Raw genomic sequence first — 21,763 nt, forward strand, 5'->3', positions numbered from 1 at the left:
TGACGCACTGACGTCATTCTGGCACAAATGTCACATGTTACGTTAGATGAGCCTGGTGTCTGACATTTTGATAACAACGTTTCAAAAGAGAAATTAACATAATGAGTTAGTTCTGCTGATGTAAGGCCTTTTTTTTTAGTATAAAACAATGAAATCAGCAGTCACATGATGGAATAACCTCTACTACAACAATAGAAAATGCTCGCTCAGGCAAGCTCAGTGAAATCTAGAATCCAAGCACTGCTACAGAAAATCCATCCGTCAACAGATGACTGGATAAAGAAGCTGTGGTATATTTATACGATGGAATACTACTCAGCCATAAAAAAGAAATAATGCCATTTGTAGCAACATGGATGGACCTACAGATCGTCATTCTAAGTGAAGTAAGTCAGAAAGAGAAAGAAAAATACCATATGATATCACTTATATGTGGAATCTAAAAAAAAAAAGATACAAATGAACTTATATATAAAACAGAAACAGACTCACAGACACAGAAAACAGACTTATGGTTACCAGGGGGGAAAAGGGAAAGGGAAGGGATAAATTAGGAGTTTGAGATTTATAGATACTAACCACTACATATAAAATAGATAAACAACAGTTTCTTCTGTATAGCACAGGGAACCATGTTCAATACATATTATTATTTTATTTTTATTAATTTATTATGTTTATTTCATTTTAATGTATTATTATTATTGAATAAGTACATATTCAATAACCTATAATTAAAAACAATGTGAAAATGAATATATGTGTGTATACGTATGACTGAAACATTATGCTATACACCAGAAATTGACACAACATTGTAAACTGACTAGACTACAATAAAAAAAAATTAAAATTACAAAACATTTAAAAAAAAGAAAATCCAGCTGCAGAAATGGGATATTCTCAATATTGCCCTTTGGAAAACCCTTGATGTGTTATGGAGTAGGTGACCAGATAACTTTGGAAGCTGAATCTGACAATATCTCTGGCTTAGGGATTTATTTAAAACACTTTTTTTTTTTTTTTTTTTTTTTGGTTTGGAATGTATGTAACCAGATTGTAATAGGGAAGAACCAATCTGACTCCATATTAGATCTGTTTCTTCAGCTCTCACCCTGTGCTCTGTTTCCCGGGCTCAGCCATGCTGGTTCTGCACCTTTTGTAAAAGAATGTTGCCTAGAGCCTGAAATAGACAGGACAGCCAATTCTCAAGGCTCTGACCTTTAAGGATATAATACTTTTTATTCACATAGAGATAAAAAGTTGCAGAACAGAAAATAACATTTGTCTTCTTGATGGTTTACAGGGACACCATGACCTGACCTACATGGACACCTACAAGAGCAAAGGATTCCAAAACCAAGAGGTTTGCAATAATCAACCACACCCCCTCCCCTTTTTAGTATAAAAAGGGCCTGAATTCTGACTTGGGGAACATGGTTCTCCAGGACATTAGTCCTCCATCCTCTCGGGCTGCCAGCTTTCCAAAATAAAGTTGTTATTCCTTGCTCCAACACCTCGTCTCCCAATTTATTGGCCTGTCATGAGGCCAGCAGAATATAGCATATTCTTTAGTATTTGAAGAACGAATACCTTTAATTATTCAGATGGGGGCCTGATCCAATATTTAAACTAAACATATACTTTAGTCTTTAAGGAAAAGGGGACTGACTTGCGTGGAGCCCACGATCAGTCAGTCAGTCATCCATCAGCCCAGCATTCACTCAGATAACACTGGTGAGCCTGTCTGGGAGCCTGGGCTCCGGGCGCTCACACACAGGGACCCATTCACAGGCTTTACCGCCCTAAGCCCTCCCATGCTGCAGGCATCACGGCTGGAATTTCCAGGGATCAAAGAGGCGAAGCCACTTACCCTAGCTCCAGGCAGAATATTGACAGGAACATAGCACAAAGGTACTTCTGCCTCAACCACAGCTGTCCTCACGAGCTGAGTGGGGAATTCCATCATGTATTCGATAATACTTTGAGCCTAGGAAGACTTCAGTGCATCTCAGTAGTTAAGTCCTGCATTCACCTCCGGACCAAGCTCCAGAAAGAATCATATTCTTTTATGGTCCCATCACATATTTCTACTTAATGTGAGGCCAGAAGGCATGTTCCTCTTACTGCTCACACAGGGACGGCCCTCCCTCTGTTCTGTCCCTCTTTCTATTAAGTAGCCATGAAAGAAGAGAAGCCCCTCCACAAAGGGTTCCAGCCTCATCCTTTGAAACGGCCCTGGGGGTGTCCTAGATCAGTCTGAAGAATTATCTATCAAATACTTTCTGGTATCGTGGAATAATAGAATGTGACCCTCAGCATCACTGCAGTAAAGAGGCAGATTTTCTAGGCAGCTGTATAAAACCATGGGGAAATAAAAGTATCTTGAAGAGGAAGAGCAAAATGTAAAATCTGAAATATAGCTTTGGTGGGTCACCACTAATATTACCTTGTCCTCTCTCCTAAAGTTATACCAGCTTATCCAGTGTCTCTCTCCAACACTGATCAGATACGTGAAAAGAGCCCTGACAAAATCAAAGACAGAGGCAGTGTCATTAAGATGTAAAGATGTTAAAGGGTCTCACATGACCACGGGTAAAATAATAATAATGTCATTCTACAAAATGACAATGTCAAGGAGACACGTCTAATCTCATCAAGCTACTTGTGTCTTCCTAAGGGAAATATCAGAGGCCTTTATAACACAAGACCAAGTACATGGACAAAAGTAAGACTTACTTGTGTGTGCCAAAGAATTCAGCCATGGGTTATTGCTGTTTCAGGTTGACGGACTCATTATCCATTGCACAATATTTATTGAGCACCTCCTTACTAGGTACCAAAGACTGAGGATACAGTGATGAGCAAGAAAGACAGGGTCACTGCCTCCGTAACTCTTCTAGTCTAGCAAGCAGATAATTGGAACACATCTACCAAAAATAGGTATGATTGTAAACAGTGACAACTGGGATGAAGAGAAGTTAATTTGGAGAGCAGGGAGGGTATACAGAGCTCAGTGATACAGCACGTGCTTAGCATCCACAAAGTCCTGGGTTCAATCCCCAGTACCTCCATTAAATAAATAAATAAACCTAATTACATCTCCCCCTAACAAAAAAAAAAAAAAGAAAGAAAAAGAAAAGTTAAATTTGTTGTGAGGATAAGTAAGAGCGACCCTGATGTTTGAATACTGACTCTGAAAAGTGATGTATGATTAGCACCACCAATCCTATTGTGGATTCGGTCGCTTCCCACGCCTTGCAATTAAGAAGGCTTTAGTGTTTGAAGCATTTTTACATCATCCTGTTACAAGTGCAGAGCAGTGCAGAAATGGAGCTGTGCATAAGCTAGTATACATAACGAGGCAGGATGCAAGGGAACACGAGGCAGTTTGGTTTGACAGGAGCTTCAGCAGAAGGAAGTAGGGGAATAGAGTGAAGGCTGGAAAGGGGAGGAGGGGCCGGGTAGAGAGGCCTCCATCACCAGGCCAGGTCTCCAGACTTTTTCAACAGGGAGAAGGGAGCTTCAAAAGAGCTGAGGATGGGAGTTTGAGGAGGTGGGGGTCTCTGGGAGACTATGGGGCAAATACATAAGTAAGGGAGAAAATGGTGCTTACGAATTTCACTGAAGGGACTATCACAACAATTAGTCACTAAGGGTGTGGATTACCAATGCGTCAATGGAGTTGGAATAAAGAGCCAAGTATAGGCTAGATTGAGGAGGAAGAATTTTTGAGTCTGACTAGACACAAAAGACAGATTTTGGAGAATTCAAATCCAAGATTCCAAAGGGAAGGATCGGGCTATTAGCATAAAGTAGGATGAACATTAATGAGTCTGATTCTGAAACTGCTGAATTTCAGGCGCTAGTGGCATGTCCAGGTGAAGCTTATGAGAAAGGACATGACTAGAAATACAGCTTTGTCAGCCTCTCAGCAGGGGCTACCGACTTTGGAAGGGTCGGCAAATCGGAGAGCAGGGGTGGAGAAGGTTACTGCAGGATCTCAAGAGAGCCTTAAACTTGGTGGTGGTGACGTGACGTCAGGGACAGCAGGAAAAGAGCAACAGGGGAGTCAGGGAAGGAGGGCCACAGAGAAGAATGGCAACCAAGGGAACAGGATGAAAAAGTAATCAGGGAAGTGAAGTCCTGGGGAGAGACTGAGGGGTCCAAGGAATAAGAACGGGGTCCAAGGAATAAAAACAGGGTCCATGGAATCCAACGATCCAAGGAGTGGGAACCAGATTGAGAAGTTGGTGGGGAGGTGCCACTGTTTGCTAATTACTAATCACGTTTCTAGGATCAGAGCCACGTCTCAGTAGTGATGATTGTTGCCACATGCCAGCCACCTCTGGATACACCTCTATCCTCTTCAAGAGAAGAGTCTAGATGACTTCTTTTATCTTATCTTTTATATATATATTCATATATATATATATAAAACTCTAGCAAATATAAGCATTAAAAAACAGTGCAGATTTATATTTTTCACTACTTAATGTGGGATTACATGGGGAAGGTATCAGGTCACACTCATCATCATTTCCTTCCAACAGACAAAAAAGCTAAATCACCTGGGGATATTCAGACCACTCATCAAATCAGTACAATGGCTAACGGAGGACAGGAATCCACACTGCTATTGAGTCTTATCCTCTACTCGTTACCCTGGACCATACACCCGTGTCGGGTTAGGATGGAGTTCCAAATAACTTTTCAGGACGTAATTGATCCACTTCATTAAAGAAGTTTTTCTTTAATCGTATCTCATTGCATGGGCTAATACTTTGTAAGAACACAGCAAATTAGTATTCTATCAAGTTAATATCATAATGTCTATCACACTGTTCAATAAGTCTTGGCAATGTCGAATTAAGAAGCCAGTTAAGGAATTATGGACTTACGTACCTGTGGTATCCATCTGGAAGACACAAAGCTGGTCACTTCTATTACAGACAAGCCAGTTTGGGAAAGTAGATTGATAAATTCAATTTTTATATCTGTAGGAACTATAACCTAGGAAAACATTAAAAGAAGGTTTTATAAGTAATTTGCATAAGGTCTACTGAAGCACAAATAGAAAATTAATTCCTACTTGAAACCAAATACTCTTTAAGATTTATAAATTCAAGTAGCAACTGAGAACAAATATAATCATCTAATATGTGAACGCCATAGACGTCTCTAGAATCTTAATAAATACTAATATTTAGATTTAGCATTTTAAATGAACTATGTAAAACAAGTATCAAACTACCTTTTCATTCTGCAACCCATCCCGAGGTCCAACTTCTACTATTTTAACATACTCAGGAAGTCCAGATAACTGGCACGATTCCTGAAATGGAAAACACAAGGCAAGAAAAATAGATGACTGTTAAATCATCAAACTGGCTTATCTGAAAACTCAAACAATTTCATGTTGTCGGACTAAGTCCTCAGCCTAGAAAGTTAAGAAAGGCAAGAAATCAATACAATGACGTAATCCAGACATCAAGTTTACGTTACAAGCAACGTGAGGTCATCTTTCTCTTACAACCCAATCATATTCAGTCTAATGATGATCAGAATCCAAAACATAAATTTTTATTAATTAATAGAACCGTGGAGAAGGTGCCTCACTCAGAGTCGAAAGAACCCATTTGTTGAGTCATTCTGCCTGTGATGATAAACTCACCATGGTTATTAGAATTCAAAAGATCAGATCTTTGTATTCACAGGCTTCTACCAAGCACAGTCACACAGATGCCACACTCCATGCCCTGAAATTGCCGAGTGTGAATCCAGTTTCCTGGCATGTCCTAGGGAAGATGTGTCATTTCTTTCTTTCTTGTGCTACACGGCAAAACCAACACCTATATACAGCTTCCTAAAGGACAGATGCCCTTGTGCTGTAGGACCTAATTCTTGAACTCCCTGAGAAGAGCCTGGTTCCAGCCCAGTGGAACATACTGTTCTATCTTCTGCCAAATCTGAAATCACAGAGGGTATGAACTCTGGAACTTCTGTCCCTGAAATAAGTACCATGGACACACCATCTTTAGAAGGACACTAGGTTAAAACAAGAAAAGCAGACACTGACGTTCTCAACTTCACATTGCAGTTAAAATTAGAAGGAGGCTCCATAATTTCAGACTGGACAAACAAAACCTCCAGGTATCTCTGAGCCCAGTGAGATGTGGATAACCGATCATCAAAGTCTTCAAATGGAAAGCTGATGGGATTGACCTAGATCAGCAGGAACTATACTTTCAAGGTGCTTTTTTTTTTTTTTTTTTTTTTTTGTCTTGCCTTCCATAAGGGATGATGAACTTGGGCTAACCAGTTCGTGTAGTCTCACTGTCCTCGTAACAATCACGGGCATATAGTGATAAAGTGCTGTTTTGGATTCAGGACCCAGGTTGATTCCATCACACAGAGAAATGATCCTTGGCCCTTTTAGGGTCCAGAGCTGTTATTTAGTTTTCAGAGCATTCTGTGCTGACGAACTCAGCAAAAGGAATCCAGATGGTCCCTGTTACAGTGTTTACACACCACCCTCCCCAATTTCCATGAAATCGGACAATTCAATAAGCAGAAATTAACCAAGGAGAAACAGAATTTCTCCTTCCAGCATCTCCTCAACAGGCTGTGATACATGTGGTCGGGAGGGTGGAGGGCTGAGCGGGGATGCATAGGGTTCCTCAGCTTGAGGCTCAGTTTTGGATGATAATCACGAAATCATGCCTCGTTTACAGGACGGACATCATTTCAACCTGGCAATAAAGGACCAGAATGGCAGGGGAAGGTAGAGAACATCAGACATGCTCATTCCTTTTTCTTCTTTCCTCCAGTCCTAAAACTGCAGGAGTGAAAAAACCAACAAAAAAACGAGGCAATCTTAAACCATAAGGTCTCAATATCGTGGATTATTTCCTGTAAGTGCCTTTTCAACAGCAATTAGTCTGGGGCATCCATGGATGAAGAATACTGCTTTATTAAACAGCAATATTTCACCCCGTCTAATAAAATAAAACTAGTGTTTTTTTAAAGGTGATGACAATACCCTGAGTACAATGAAAGATCCTGGGACCTCAGTCTGCATGACTGCTGTAGCTAGCAGAAGTGACAAGCAAAGAAATTACAGCATAAACCCCCACCAACTTACGGCCATTTCAGTCAAAGCAGAATATGTGCTCACTGGATAATATTTTAGATTTCTTCTTGAATCTAATGCTACTCTTTTGTCTTTTTAGACACGGGTATGTATCCCCTCTACCCAAACACCAGAGAAATCAGAAGAAAGTTAAAACGTGTTCAGTAAATTCCAAGAGTAACAATTTCCCCTTTTCAACGCCGTATAAATAAATAAACAATAGAGTCAAGAGAGACTTGTTGAGTGTTTGTGACATAAGAGCCCTCTCTTGGTATCTTTAGTCTCTTTCTGGGCATTACTCTGCACTGACTTTTCTAAGCAGCTCAGCTTTACGTAAATAATGCAATGCTCGCTGCACAAATCCACCCACATGTACAGGCACATAGAATTCAGTGACTCTTCCCCCACCTCATGCCTCTCCTCAGACAGTCCCCTACCACATGCTGTCTGCTCCAAACTCTCTTACCATCTCCATCTAATTGGTATATTTATCGCGGGTTCTACTTTGGCGTATACCCAATACCCAGCCCTAGCCTGTGCTAAATAATTACTTGGGGATTGTATTACTGAATCTCTTCCATCATTGGCTTCATTAAAATTGTCACCTTTTCCCACCCAGTCTATTGCTCTAGCTCCCTCAAATATTCTCCCTAATCCTGGTTTTCCGTGACCCAAATCGTTCAGCCCACTACACTTCTTTAGTAGCAAGCATTACTTACCCCATCCCCCTCACCTCCCAACTCAGCCAATCAGAGTTCTTAGGATTCACCTGGCTTCCTCCCATAAGGTTGGCCAAATTTCTTCCTTCTATACTCCCAGTAACTATGGGACGGAGGAAAGAGAAATTTCTGCCCACATAAGACTCATCTTAGTGCTGTTATTCACAATGGGTGGACCTGAGGCTGACCACTGGGTGGCCAAGGAAGTCCTCCCTCCCTGAGGAAAGTCACCACTACCAGGGCATCATTCAGCCTTCCCGGAAACCAGACGGTAACCATCTTCTCAGTTCCTCATCATTATCAGGCAATAAAGCAGAAGACCATCTGTTGCTCAGTTGACTAGAAAATCTGGCCAATCTGTTCATTACCAATCCCCTTGGACTTCCCTCAAATTCCTTTAGCCACCTGAAAAGCCCTCATTCTTCCCTCTTCCAAAAGTCATGTCTTTCTCAGCATCCCACCTTCATCCACAAAATTGTCAGAACCCATGGGGTATTACCCCACACGCTAGCTAGTAAGGAACACTGCCACTGTTTCCTGGAAGCAGGCGGAAGATATGCGACTCTTGAATCAGAGACCTTTTCACCTTCACAGCAGTAGCCGGACCACCACCATTTGCTTGCATCAAATTCCCTGAGCCTTGCAGGAGCTGTGCTTGGGGAACCTGAGCCTGTCATAATGGGCAGTAAGCATGCCTGCCCTTTGCTCCAGGAAGACACACTACCTCTAATACCCACGGCTGCTGGCTACACAAACATCTTGAGAAGGTACTTCCAAAGGGAGCTAATAAGACACGCAGACATGTGAGAGAGCCACGAAGAGCTGTTTCTCCAAACTGTTGTTGTCCGCAATCAAAACTCTTCCTCATTATCCAAGATTCAACTGACAATCTACTCAAGAAAGACTTTTCTGACCTCCCCATCTAGAATTAAGTACAGTGGATCCCTGAACAACACGGCAGTTAAGGGCACTAGCCCTCCATGCAGTCAAAAATGTGTGTATAACATACAGCTGGCCTCCCGTGTATATGCAGTTCCCTCCTATCACAGTTCTTCCCTAGCTGTGGTTCTCCACCTGCGGATTCAGCCAACTGCACATCACATCCGGCAGGACTGTATATTTACTACTGGAAAAAAATCCACGTGTAAGTGGACTCGGGCAGTTCAAACCTGTGTTGCTCAAGGGTCAACCGTCATTTCATTTCTATGGCCCCATAACATCTGTAGAGATTTTTAAAATATATCTGTAATTCCTTCTTTGCCAATTTCCCATTTTTGATTATAAACCTTCAGAATGGACACATAGTAAGCACTTGACTAACACTGTTATGAATGAATGAATGAATTCACATCTAAAATTTACAGAAGTAATGTTGACCTTTCCTCTATAAAACACATATTAGCCAGCATTATTATAGTTACTGAATATATGGAAATGAGCCAAGCAAACAGAAATCTCTAGCCGTAACAAGTTTACAGTTTAGTAAATCTAAACACAGGGATCTCCGGGCGGCCTTCTGAGAGTGGGGGCAGTGAGGGGTTGGCATTTTTCTTACACACTGAGTATATGAGAGTTGACGAATGACTTGTATTTTAAGTTCCAAGGAATTGCATTTTTAAAAAGTAGTCTGTTTCTGTTTTGTAGATGAGTTCATAATGTCCTTTTTTCCCTTTCCTTTTTTTTTAGATTCCACATAAGAGTGATATCATGTGGCATTTTTCTTTCTCTTTCTGGCTGACTTCACTTAGAATGACGATCTCGCAGACTTAGTAAACACTCTTATGGTTACCGGGGAAAGGGAGTGGGAATGGATAAATTTGGAAGTTTGAGATTTGCAAGTGTTAAAAGTAGTCTGCAGAAATGGGCACCACCATCTTTAAACAGGTCTATGGTCTCAATTTATTTTTATGGCATTAAAAGGCCCGTCACTGAGCTCCTTGTATCCTGTGTAACGTGGAGTAGTGTGTGATTCTAGTGAAAACACAAAAGCTGTATTATCCAGAGTGAGGGTTTCAAAAAGCCACGTTATAGGGGCTGAGTGTGTGCCCGCATTTGGCATCAAATTTCTAATGGTTCACTTCCATAGAAGAGCAGCAAAAGCAACACGATCTTGCATTTATACGTCGCTTTATTATTGCAAAGCACTTTTCTATCTACGTTTCATCTGCGAAGCTACTCTGTGAGGCAGGCAGCCTGAAAGAGGAATTAAATGACTTTCTAAGGTTACCCAGCTACGTCCCCCGGCTCCTGTTTTCATTTTCTTTAGGATGAGATTAAATACATCACCAACTATTGAGCTTTGGTTGAAAAAACAAATAATGAACCATTCTTTTAGGCAAAACATAAATGGACTCCTTCAACTCACATTTTTCAATTTTACATAAAATTAAATGGAAGGTGTATTTTGATGGGAATTTCTCTGAAATCGTTAAGGAACACGTGTGTGTGTGTGTGTGTGTGTGTGTGTGTATGTTACTATATTATATGTGTTTTATATATACTATATCACACATATATATATAATTTCCCAAGAGTCATAATGGGTGCTTTCTATATACACAATTGACCCTCCTGGTGGTGACATATATGATTATTTATTATTCAGTCTACAAACACTTTTCTTCCCCTAGGAAAATGACACGATCCACAGTAGAAATTTCTAGACAGAATCTTTTATGTTCTACTCACCTCATTTCTTGAGGAGTAATTCTATGTGCAAATAAAATCTTTATGGATATTGAAATATCTTGTTTCATAGCCAGTATTCCCCTGGAAAATGGCTACCATGGCCAAACCAAATGTTCCCACTACACAGAGGAAAAGTCTGAATCAGGAAATTGCATGATTTGCTTTTGAAATTAAACTGGACTTTTTAAGGGGGCACGGGACGTCCATTTTTCTGAAAGAATCTAACTCTGCCATCTCATCTGAAATATGCACATTTTCCAGTAAAGTCTCCACACTGTGCTATTTGTTATTTCCTAGAGTATTAATTTCTCTTTTAACCAAACAGAGTTGGAAACACATAATGCACTGATGGAGTGGATGTTCACCGGAACCTTGGTTCTCTGGAGCAATCTAAAGATGGTTCTCTCTCTGGTGCCTTTCTGGGATGAAGGGCTGAATCAGCAAAGCTGATATTTGGAACATTTCTTTCGGAATATTCATGCCCCAACGTTGATTCAAAGGCAATCCTGGGCAGTTTAAGAAGAACTGATTTGTGGCCAAGTGAAAATAAGTTTGTAATATACAACTAAGCCATCTTAAACTCCTTGAACAACACATCATACTTTACTGAATCAAAAGGTAAAGGAAGGTGTCCACTTCACCTTTCAGCAATTTTGCACATCCAGAAGGGTAATGTGCACTACTGTGTTCCCAGCTGCATTCAGTCAGCATTTTAACTGAGATTAACATCAAGTTCTAAAATGTGAACACTCCTCTGTACGTATGTGTCGTAATAATCTGTTCTTGGCACTGGATGGAAAATTAGTGCTGGGTGTCCATGTAGAAATACAGCATGCTTAAATATGAATTCCCTCTGGAAATCTATAAATTTTATGAACACTTAGATGAATCCAGAGGAGTCACACAAAAAGCATAAGAATATTATAAAAGGATCATCTATCCTATATGGCAGATTGAAATGTATTTATTGAAATAAAAAAAATAAGGCTCTTAACATCTGCACCACATAAAGCCACTTCCCAGCTAAATAAGTCCCACTTTTAAAGGTGTCTTGAAGTAATAAATGCATACATATATATTTCATAATTATCCGTTAATTATTCTTTTAACACAAGAACATAGCTGCATTTAAAGAAAATAGTGTATGAGGACTGAAAATAGAGAATGCTGAAACAGATAATGTGAACAGTTTAGGAAATGAATATGGTGATAAAATAATAGAAACAAAATGAAAGTAAGACGAAGCACATATAAGGAGAAACAAATAGAAGAATTCAAGAACAGTAACTTTTAATGGAAGAATTTAATAAACTAACCAGCAGAGGCATCAACAAAAACATAGAAGTTCAAAACAGAACAACTTCAACGCACTGACAGAGCATGCACAGTTATGTTTCTTTAAATGGTGGCTGTAACTGACATTATTGAGTTTCAAGAAATGAAATTATTTATTCCTGCATTCAAGGCAACTTAAGAATAAAAACAAAATAAACTTGATGGAAAAGTCCGCCAACCAGATCTATAAATTTTTCATTACTATTATCAGTGTTACTGTATTAAAGTGTAGGATAGTAATGAAAGTGTTAATTAGAAAATCACGAGAAAAAGTTTGACTTGAAATATTTTATATATGAAAAGTTTCCTTTTCCTCAGGGTCTTCACGAATAACATTTTTATGAAACCGCTAAGATTGTTTTGCTTTCCATAAACACAGAAGCAGTCAAATTGATTGAAAATATGTGTATATATATTTGGGAAGGCTAAATCTCCCAGGATAAAATGTGATATATAATATGCCAAGTTCCATCACGGAAATATTTTTAGAATAAATTTCTGAAAAGAGTGGTTTAAAATAGAAAATGCCACTAACTATATTAAGCTAGTTATACAGGCAGCATGACCTTATAACCACAAAGTTTAAAAAACTATTGGGATGTATAAATTTGTCAGAGTTTTAGAGTTTATACTCGCAAATGTTACAGCAGTGCTTTTGCTGGAGAAGCCTGGCTTATTATTTGGTTAAGAAGACACAATTCATTGCTTTAAATTCTTAAGTGGGGTTGTTATTACTGACAAAAAAGCAATACATGACTTTTTAGTTATGCTATGTTGGTTGTATAACAATAGCAAATGGGAAAATCACATCATAGATGTGTTGAGTTTTCAGCTTTATAATAGTCTTCTTTGAAGTTCAATAATGCTATTCAGCCATCCACCCAATCCATTCAAACTCCAAATAAAAATGTTCAGATCTTAATGAAGCCTCTCCATCAAAAGACTCCTTTATGTAATGTGCATTTTCTGATTGGCAAAAATCAGTCAAAATGCCTGAGCACTGGCATGGTTATACACATTAGTACCAAAACAGATTACCTAATTAATAAATGATGGTCCCTCACACCTCACCGCGTGTAAAGGGTTTTCGATATCTGTTACAAATGAACTGATGTGCGCTAAAGATGGCAGAATAAGAGGTTGATGAAATGGTGCCGAAGGCTAGCGAGGTTAGGTGAAGTCTGCACCACTGGAAATGCTGACTTCTGTTATGCATGGGGGTGTGCTGCTGCGGTGTGCTGCTCAGATACCCCTTCCAGGACTGAGATGTTCCAGAAGCTAGAGGTTGGGCAGCTGTTGGCATCTCCCTGAACCCTTCCTCAGGAATTGCCCTCAGCTAAAGAAAGCCACCTTACCCCAAGTCATGTCCCATCCCGGTGATCACCCAATGAGTGGCTGATGGAGTGGCATAAAAGCCCAGCTCCTTTTCCCCAGGGAGGACAACTCAGCCTAGGAGAGGCCTGGGGGACTGACGGAGGCCTCTGGGGATGACCACATCACAGCCCGCTTCTCCCTCTGCTGGTCCCACCTCCCTCCCTTCCCCAGAGGTACTGAATCAAGGCCACAACCTCCTGCACACAAATCTGCATCTGAGACTTTGTCTCCTGGGAACCAGACCTAAGGAAGCTGGGGCCAGAAGTCAACTGAGGAAGCAGTCTCTAAAATGGGATTCGGGAGCTAGGTCATTTGCTGGTGATTTTTCAGCTGATTCTCATCCTTGGAAATAGCTGAGGACGCTACCACTCCCTGGAAACCTGCAGCCATGTTTAGATTATTCAAAGATGTACTGGTTCCCAGTGCGGGTAGTTTTGCCCCACCAGGGGTATGTGGCCATGTCTGGAGACATTTTTGGTTGTCACAACCACTGGCACTGCTGGAATCTAGCTGGAAGAGATCAGGAATACCACTAGACCTGTTACAGTGCACAGGACAGGCCTCCAGAACGGAGTTATGCCGCCCAAAACGTCTCGAGGTTCAGGCACGCTGAAAAATACAATTGAAATGAACCAAGGAGGCAGTTATGAGTTAGCCGAGGTTCATCACCTCTGCAGAAATCCCCTTGCCTGGTGTACATATCTGACCCATTTTCAGACCGAAAAACCAAATACCTAGAAAAAGCTGATTCCCACGAGGAAGTTTCCAAGGGACCTGCAGTCAATCACTTGAGTAAGACTACACTGTGCAAAGGGGATACCAAACATTCCAGCCTCCTGGACACAAGGTCCCAGTTGACATTAATACTTGGGGTGCAAAGTGTCATTACACCCCTTGTTAGCATGGAGAGTAGGAGGGCCACATAATAAACGGAGCCCTGGAGCCCTACATCCCTATGGTCATTTTCCAGTCCCTGAACGTATCTTTGGAACAGACATATCTGACAGCCAGATCATCCTGGACCACACACTCATTCTTTGACCTATAATACAAGGCCTATCCTGGAGCTAGTTTTTTTGTCACATCGTGGGGGCAAGTGGAGGCTTCTGAGACTGTTCATTCCTCCCACTCAGCCAAGACAGGAAGGAAGGAAGGAAGGGATGGAGGGAGGGAGGGGGAAAAAAGAGAAGAAAAGAAAAGGAAAAAAAGAGGAAAAAAAAAGAAAAGTGAAAACAAAAGAAGAAAAGGAAAGGAACAGAAAGAAACAACAAAAAAAAGACGCAAAAGGCAATTTTGGGAGAACTAGGAAAACCGGCAGAGATTTTTGCCATCCTCAAGTACTTAGGTACTTGGATGCAGGCATGATGACCCCATCATAAACCCATTTTTTTTTCAGTTTTATTGAGTTTGAACGGACAAAATTTTAAGACATTTAAAGTATACACTGTGATGTTTGATATATGTACACATGGTGAAAGGATTTCCCCCATCAAGTTAAGTAACACATGCATCACCTCTCATTTTTTTTTTTTTTTTGGTAGGAATATTTAAGTCCTACCCTCTTAGCAAATTTCCATTACATAACACAGCGATATCAACTACAGTCACCATGTCATCCATTACACATGAGATCTTCAGACTGGATTCATCTTATAACTGAACGTTCGTACCCTTTACTGACCCCCTATTCTCCCCACCCTCTAGTCCCTGGCCACCACTTTTCTGCTCTCTGATAAATCCATGTTAATCACCAGTACAACCTCTACCAAATTCGAAAGATGTTAAGATTTTGAAGGTTGACAGTGGACTATCAAACTCAATCCCAATGGTAGTGTCTGTGCCGGCAGGTGGTATCTTTACGAAAACAAATTAACTCTGCCTCAGGTACAGGCATGTAGCCACTGATCGAGAGAGTCCATTCTTTTCTATACCTTAACGGGAAGGAAAACGTACACAATTCCCACTGTTTAGGACAAACAACATCACACATTCACAGGATTTTCCCAGGGCTACAGTAACTCTCCCACCATCCACCATAATGTTTCAAGGGATCTGAAATATCTGGACTTTCTGCAGAACATCACACTGATCCACCACATCAAAGAACAGTTCACCAAAATTCTAATGAGATGAAAAGCTACTCAATGAATGTGACTTAAGAAATTATAAAAGTGATTCAGGGGACTTTGGGGTCATGTTTTTAATGCAGACATCTAAAAACAAACAAAACAAAGTAAAAATGATCGCTGAATACTCCATACACAATTCAAAGTACCAAACAGTCTGATGAACACCACAGCCAAGCCACCTCTGTAGGACACTGTGTTGGCCAAAATGTCAAGCATGAATACGACCACTCCTCCATTTCAGACTCAGGGCGGACAAACAGGAATCAAACATGGCGGTCTCTCACCGTGAGTCCAAGTATGGGGGACTGGCTCCACAGCACAGCCACCTCCTCCAGGATCTCCTCCCCAGGTACATAGATCAGTTAGATACGACTATCCAGGGAGGTACCACTATCTAAGGATCTCTAAGGATCCACTATCATCAATGACTGAACCTAGCACCCAAGACAAAAATCCAGCCTTCACTGACTCCTCTATAAAATGGAGCTTATGATAGTTACACAGAGCGTGGGCAAAGATAAGCATAGTGCTGTACACACAATAGCCATGAGGCAAATCAGAGGTGCTGGTAATCATTGTTCTGTTCATTTATTCATTCACTTAGTTCTGACCGGACACAACATATGCAAGACCATATGCTAGAACTCGGTCAAAGAAAAGAAAGCCCATTTTGGTACACAGATCAATTTTAAAGAGTTATTCTACTGAAAACATTCCCAAAATAAAGCCTCAGTTCCTCGAGTAGCTTTGTTTCTAACACCATTATGGAAGTAAATCTTAGACGTCTCCTAAAAAATGAAGGTGTAGTCAAGACATGGAAGCAACCTAAATGTCCATCAGATGGCCAGATGACTGGATAAAGATGATGTGGTATATATGCAATGGAGTACTACTCAGCCATAAAAAAAGAATGACACAATGTCATTTGAAGCAACATGGATGGACCTGGAGATCATCATACTAAGTGAAGCCAGCCAGAAAGAGAAAGAAAAATACCATATGATATCACTTATACATGGAATCTTAAAAAAAAAAAAAAAGACACGAACTTATTTACAAAACTGAAACAGACTCACAGATACAGAAGACAAACTTATAGTTACCAGAGGGGAAAGGAGGAAGATAGTGGGATAAACTGGGAGTTTGAGACTTGCAGATACTAACTACTATATATAAAATAGATAAACAACAAGTTTCTTCTGTACAGCACAGGGAACTATACTCAATATCTTGTAATAGCCTATAATGAAAATGAATATGAAAAGGAATATATTTACATGTATATATATAACTGAATCACTATGCTGTACATCAGAAATTAACACAACATTGTAAGTCAACTATACGTCAATACAAAAAGCAAAGAGAAAAAAACTACAAAAAATGATGGTGTACACATATGTACATGTATAACTGAATCGCTTTGCCATACACACAAAACTAACATTGTAAACGGACTACAGTTCAATAAAAAATAAGAATTTAAAAAAAAAAATGAAAGCACGGTAAGTCAGCCAACGTGGTGGCGAAAAAATCCTGGAGACAAACCACTGGGCTCTTCCATGTTCTGATGCTCAGAACTGAGAAAATCACTTAATTACTCGTCCTCATTCTCCTCTGTTTAAAGTGGGAATTTGACTCTTTTCTGAGTATTTTTGTTTGTTTTTTGTTTTTGTTTAGTTTTTTTGTGAAGATTAAATAAGACTGAAAATAGAAAGCATTTATGTAGCACAGTGCTTGACCAATGTTTACCTTCTGCCTTTCTTCAGGCTCCCCTGAAGACATGAGAAGCATTTTCTAATACTCTGAAAGCAGGCTAGCTTAAAAGTTTCCCATTTATCATTTTACAATGTACCTACTTGTCTAAAATGTACAATGAAAGGAATTATTGTTGATAGCTGATTACCTGACATAATCAGAATAATCCCTGGAAATTATTCAAGGTCTTTCAGCGAGGAGCTCAAAATACTTAAGAGACATTAGCCCACTTTGGAGCCTGCCAACAATTTTATCCCCTTCCAGAGCCGACACCCCCGACTCCACCCATCCTGTTCCACTTGGCACTGTCAACCTCAGTTTGGACCTTTAAGAGGCAACAGAGAGGTACTCACTTCATCAGGAGAGTAAATAAGAGCTCATATTCAAACCTGGCAGCCTGGTGCTATAAATGAGCGTGGCGGTCACAGCTATTTACTTGTTGGAAATGTTTTTATGGAAAAAATATGAATGTAAAAGGCAAATTAAATACAGTAATAATTCTGATTGGCATCACAGGCTGAGAGAGCAGAGTACCAGAAACAGCCCTCTCTCTCCTCTTCACAAGCAAGATCTTAATTTCTTCTTTCACCCCAGGGAGACTCCTTTCAAATTCCAAGAGTAGTTTGGGGTTATAGAAGATCTACATTTTTTTTTTAACATAGATCTTGTGGAATCCAGAGCTGGCAGATGAATGGTTAGACATTCATCCCTCAGCAATAAGGTTTCAGTTGACCCCCACCCTTCAGCCAAAGAGATTTTGCAATGCCTTCAAGTAACTCAATTACTCATTTTGTCATTATTCTTGGAGTACACTGTTACTCTAAGTGCCACTATATTTAATGAAATGTAGAAGCTTCTTGACTTCAAAATCTGTCAGAACTTTTAGAAACCACATCAGTTGGGACATTCAAATATAAGGGTAATGAAATCAAAACAATGAGGTATCACCTCACACCAGTCAAAATGGTCATCACTGAAAAGTCCACAAACAGTAAACGCTGGGGAGGGTGTGGAGAAAAAGGAACCCTCCTACACTGCTAGTGGGAATGTAGTTTCACGCAGCCACTATGGAGAATAGTATGGAAGTTCCTAAAAAAACTTAAAACGGACTTACCATATGATCCAGCAAGCCCACCCTTGAGCATATATTTGAGGAAACTCTAATTCAAAAAGATACAAGCACCCTATTGTTCACAGCAGCACTATTTACAACAGCCAAGACATGGTAGCAACCTAAATGTCCATCGACAGATGACTGGATAAAGAAGATTTGGTATATTTATACAATGGAATACTACTCAGCCATAAAAAAGAATGAAATTATGCCATTTGCAGCAACATGGATGGACCTGGAGATTGTCATACTAAGTGAAGTAAGTCAGACAGAGAAAGAAAAATGCCATATGATATCACTCATATGTGGAATCTAAAAAAAAAAGAATGACACAAATGAACTCATTTACAAAACAGAAACAGACTCACAGACATAGAAAACAAACTTATGGTTACCAGTGGGAGAAGTGGGTAGGGAGTGATATATCTTATCAATTTTGTAGTTGATGACGGTGGACTGATACTTAAGCATAATCACATAGATTTTTTTTTTTAAGTTGGCGTAAGATAGAGCAGTGGTTCTCAAACTCCGGTCCTTGGAACGGAAGCGCCGCCATCATCTGTGAGCTGGTTAGACCTGCAAATTCATGGCCCAACCTGACCCAGGGAATCAGAATCTCTGGAGATGGTCCCAGGAAACCGTGCTAACACGAAGCTCTACAGGGGATTCACAGGCATGTTAAAGGTCGAGAAATACTGATCTAAAGGAAGAGTCTAAACAAAAGATGACTTAAGGCCATCATGCTCTATGCAGGAAACAGCTGGAATTAGGAGGTTTGGCTCAGTCTTAAATTGTAGGGACCTTCTTTTCTTATTTCTAAAAAGGAACCTACATTAACTGAGATTGTAGAACTGAGAGCAAACTTTTAAAAACGAGGTTATTAGATAATACAGTTTAATTATACCCAAAGTTGTTAATATCAGAGTGTGGAAGAAATGAACGATTTTCATAAACATTGCATCCTGTGTGTTTAGAGTAAGCAGTTTGTTGGGATAGTTCGGTTTATTGACTAAAATGAAGCAATGCAGCTGAAATGAACTGTTTACACACAGAAGAAAAGGCAACTTTACTGAGCAACCTGATGGATTCGGTGAGAAGTTAGCTTTCCAAATAGAAGGTTAGTTTGCTTAGCTGGAAGGCATAAGGAATAATTAGTCATTGCGTGTAACCTGTTCGTTAACTCTTCCTCTGAGGGGAAACTGAAAATCGGCCACTGTGTATGGCCACTGTGTTTTGTTGTTTTTTTTTTTCCTCTTTTAAGAGAAATTGAAAGGGAGAGCACTGATTTATTGCCGAAAATGTCCGATAAAGGGTGCATCCAAGTTGAGCAGAACAGTGCACAATTTTTGTTCTTCGTTTTGATGTTTCAGTCTGCAGATGTTTGCTGTTTTTGTAAGGAAATAATGGTGTTAGCCATGAGTTTTCTTGGAAAGAAAGAGCTTAAAAGCTTTGGAGTGCTGGAATCCCAGTCTGCCCCGCCAACAGAACATGCATGGAATGGTAGGTGAGGTGCCTGGGGAGTCATTCCTTAGCAGCATCTGGAAGGAAACAATAAGTGCCGGAGGGTTTGCTTTTCAGGCAAATGATTAAAAGGCGATTAAGTGAAGGTGTTAGGATGTGAGGGAGGGGACAAAGCACTGAAGGTGGATATATAAAATGGAACAGAGGGATTATGGCAAGGACTTAACAGAATGAACCGTAGATCACAGCTGAACGTATAAAAAAAGCTGGAATTGGAAATGGGACAGAGCAGCTTACAGGTATCATATGAAACGGAACATGCAACTCACATAAGACGGAACGTACTGGGACGTGGCCGTGAGGAACAGAAGAGACAGTGACGACGTCCGGTTATTCAGAGCCACTGGCTAGCGTCTCTCAGAGCTGGAAAGACATCCTGCTACTATCCGTTTATAGGCTCATCCTGATCATACTGGCCGTCCTTTAAAGTCCTGAGAAAGCTCTGGGTTTTGGAAATGGAAATCCAAGGCTTTGATCAAGCAAGTGGTTTGACTTCAGCAGCGATGGTGACTCGTTCATCATGTGGAAGATAGTGTTGCTTTCCACTGGTTCACACGATCCCATCTTCCTGCCCGTTCCTCACACCTACTCACAGTTCCCCACTCCCCACTGCCAAAGAATGAATGAATGAATAAAGGAAGGAAGGTAGGAGTGAATAAATACGATTCTCTATTTAGTTTAGAGGATACGGGCTCTAAGCTAGTTTATTTCTCCCCCAGAAGACTCAAGTTTATCCTGAAACACAAAACCAAGCTTTCTTTGAATACGAGTTTTTCTTCGGGATGCCAGCTATTTGAGCATCCGGAAAAGTTAGCAGTTAGAAAGATAAGGCAGCACTTTGGGAACAAGTGCCCGACTCTATCCCCAGTCTTTCTTCCCAGCAGCCCACTAAAGCCCCTTGAGTCTCAGTCTGTGGAAACTCTGCAAACACAAGGCTCAACCTCCACTCCAGGCTCAAAGTCTGAGAACTGGGTTTGATTAGGCAGGATGCGTAATCACCGTGACACATAGCTTCACACTGTCGGTGCCTTAAAACCATCACAGATGAATTCTTGCCCAAGTCCGGTCGGGAGGATTTGGCCACTCAGGGCCCCAGGCTCCTTCTTGCTTGGTCCTGCCCACTGAGAGGAGGGGGAGAGAGAGCATGCGAGAAACACGCCTGCTTCGTGCCCTTTCTCTCCAGAAGTGACACCTTTTCCTTTGCTCCGTTGTCCAGAATTCACTGGAACGGTCACACCCAGAGGGGAGAGGGGGCGGGGACTGGGGGCTACAGCCCCCACCACAGACACTTAACCTTCCCACCACCTCTCTAGACAGGCTCTTTTTCTGCATTTTAAAAAAAAAAATGTAAATCTGCGGGGGCACATTCAAGGACAAGCTAACTGGTCAAATTAAATAGAGGGCTGTGGCAGAGAGGGCAGAGCTCAGTGGCAGAGCGCGTGCTTAGAGTGCACGAGGTCCTGGGTTCAATCCCCAGCACCTCCATTAAACAAATCAATAAATAAATCTAATTACCTCCCCTCCAAAATAAAAAATAAACAAGTGAATAAATAAATTTTTTTAAAAATGGAGGGCCAGATAAGTAGTATGTGCTCCACAATAAAACTTTGGAACAAAAAGCCCCATTGAATGCTACTGAAATATGTCGCTGGCTTCTCCTCCAGTCCAGTCTTGGCCAGCGTCTGGCTCTTTGCACTGGCATTCCCTTGGGACAATCATTTCATCCTCTGAGGAACCCCAGGTGGCTAAAATGCGTCTTCGGGGTGGTTCCATCGGCAGGTGAAAGATACGGCCCCAGATTTGTTCAGGGCTCCCTCAAGGTGAAGGGAGGTAGCACGCGGATGACCAAGATCGCAGTCCTGACAGATGGTCTACAAGGTCGAACGAGCTTTGATGGGCTTTGGGAAGGAGCAGCGGTTTGGATAATTCTGAGGATGGTGGGCCCGCTGAGGGATAGGAGATTTTTAAATGTTCTGCTCGGAGGGGAAGCCAG

The 21,763-nt window shown here is 40.8% G+C and overlaps 1 protein-coding gene across 1 annotated transcript in view; it reads right to left on the reverse strand.

Moving 5' to 3' along the window:
• Window positions 1-21,763, reverse strand: part of HMGCLL1 (3-hydroxy-3-methylglutaryl-CoA lyase like 1) — a 116,649-nt gene that overhangs the window by 80,238 nt on the left and 14,648 nt on the right. The window contains 2 exon segments of the mRNA XM_010973914.3: window positions 4,906-5,013; window positions 5,255-5,335. Coding sequence (XP_010972216.2) covers window positions 4,906-5,013; window positions 5,255-5,335 — 189 coding nt within the window.

This window comes from Camelus bactrianus, chromosome 20, assembly GCF_048773025.1.
Source record: "Camelus bactrianus isolate YW-2024 breed Bactrian camel chromosome 20, ASM4877302v1, whole genome shotgun sequence".
Lineage (NCBI taxonomy): Eukaryota > Metazoa > Chordata > Mammalia > Artiodactyla > Camelidae > Camelus > Camelus bactrianus.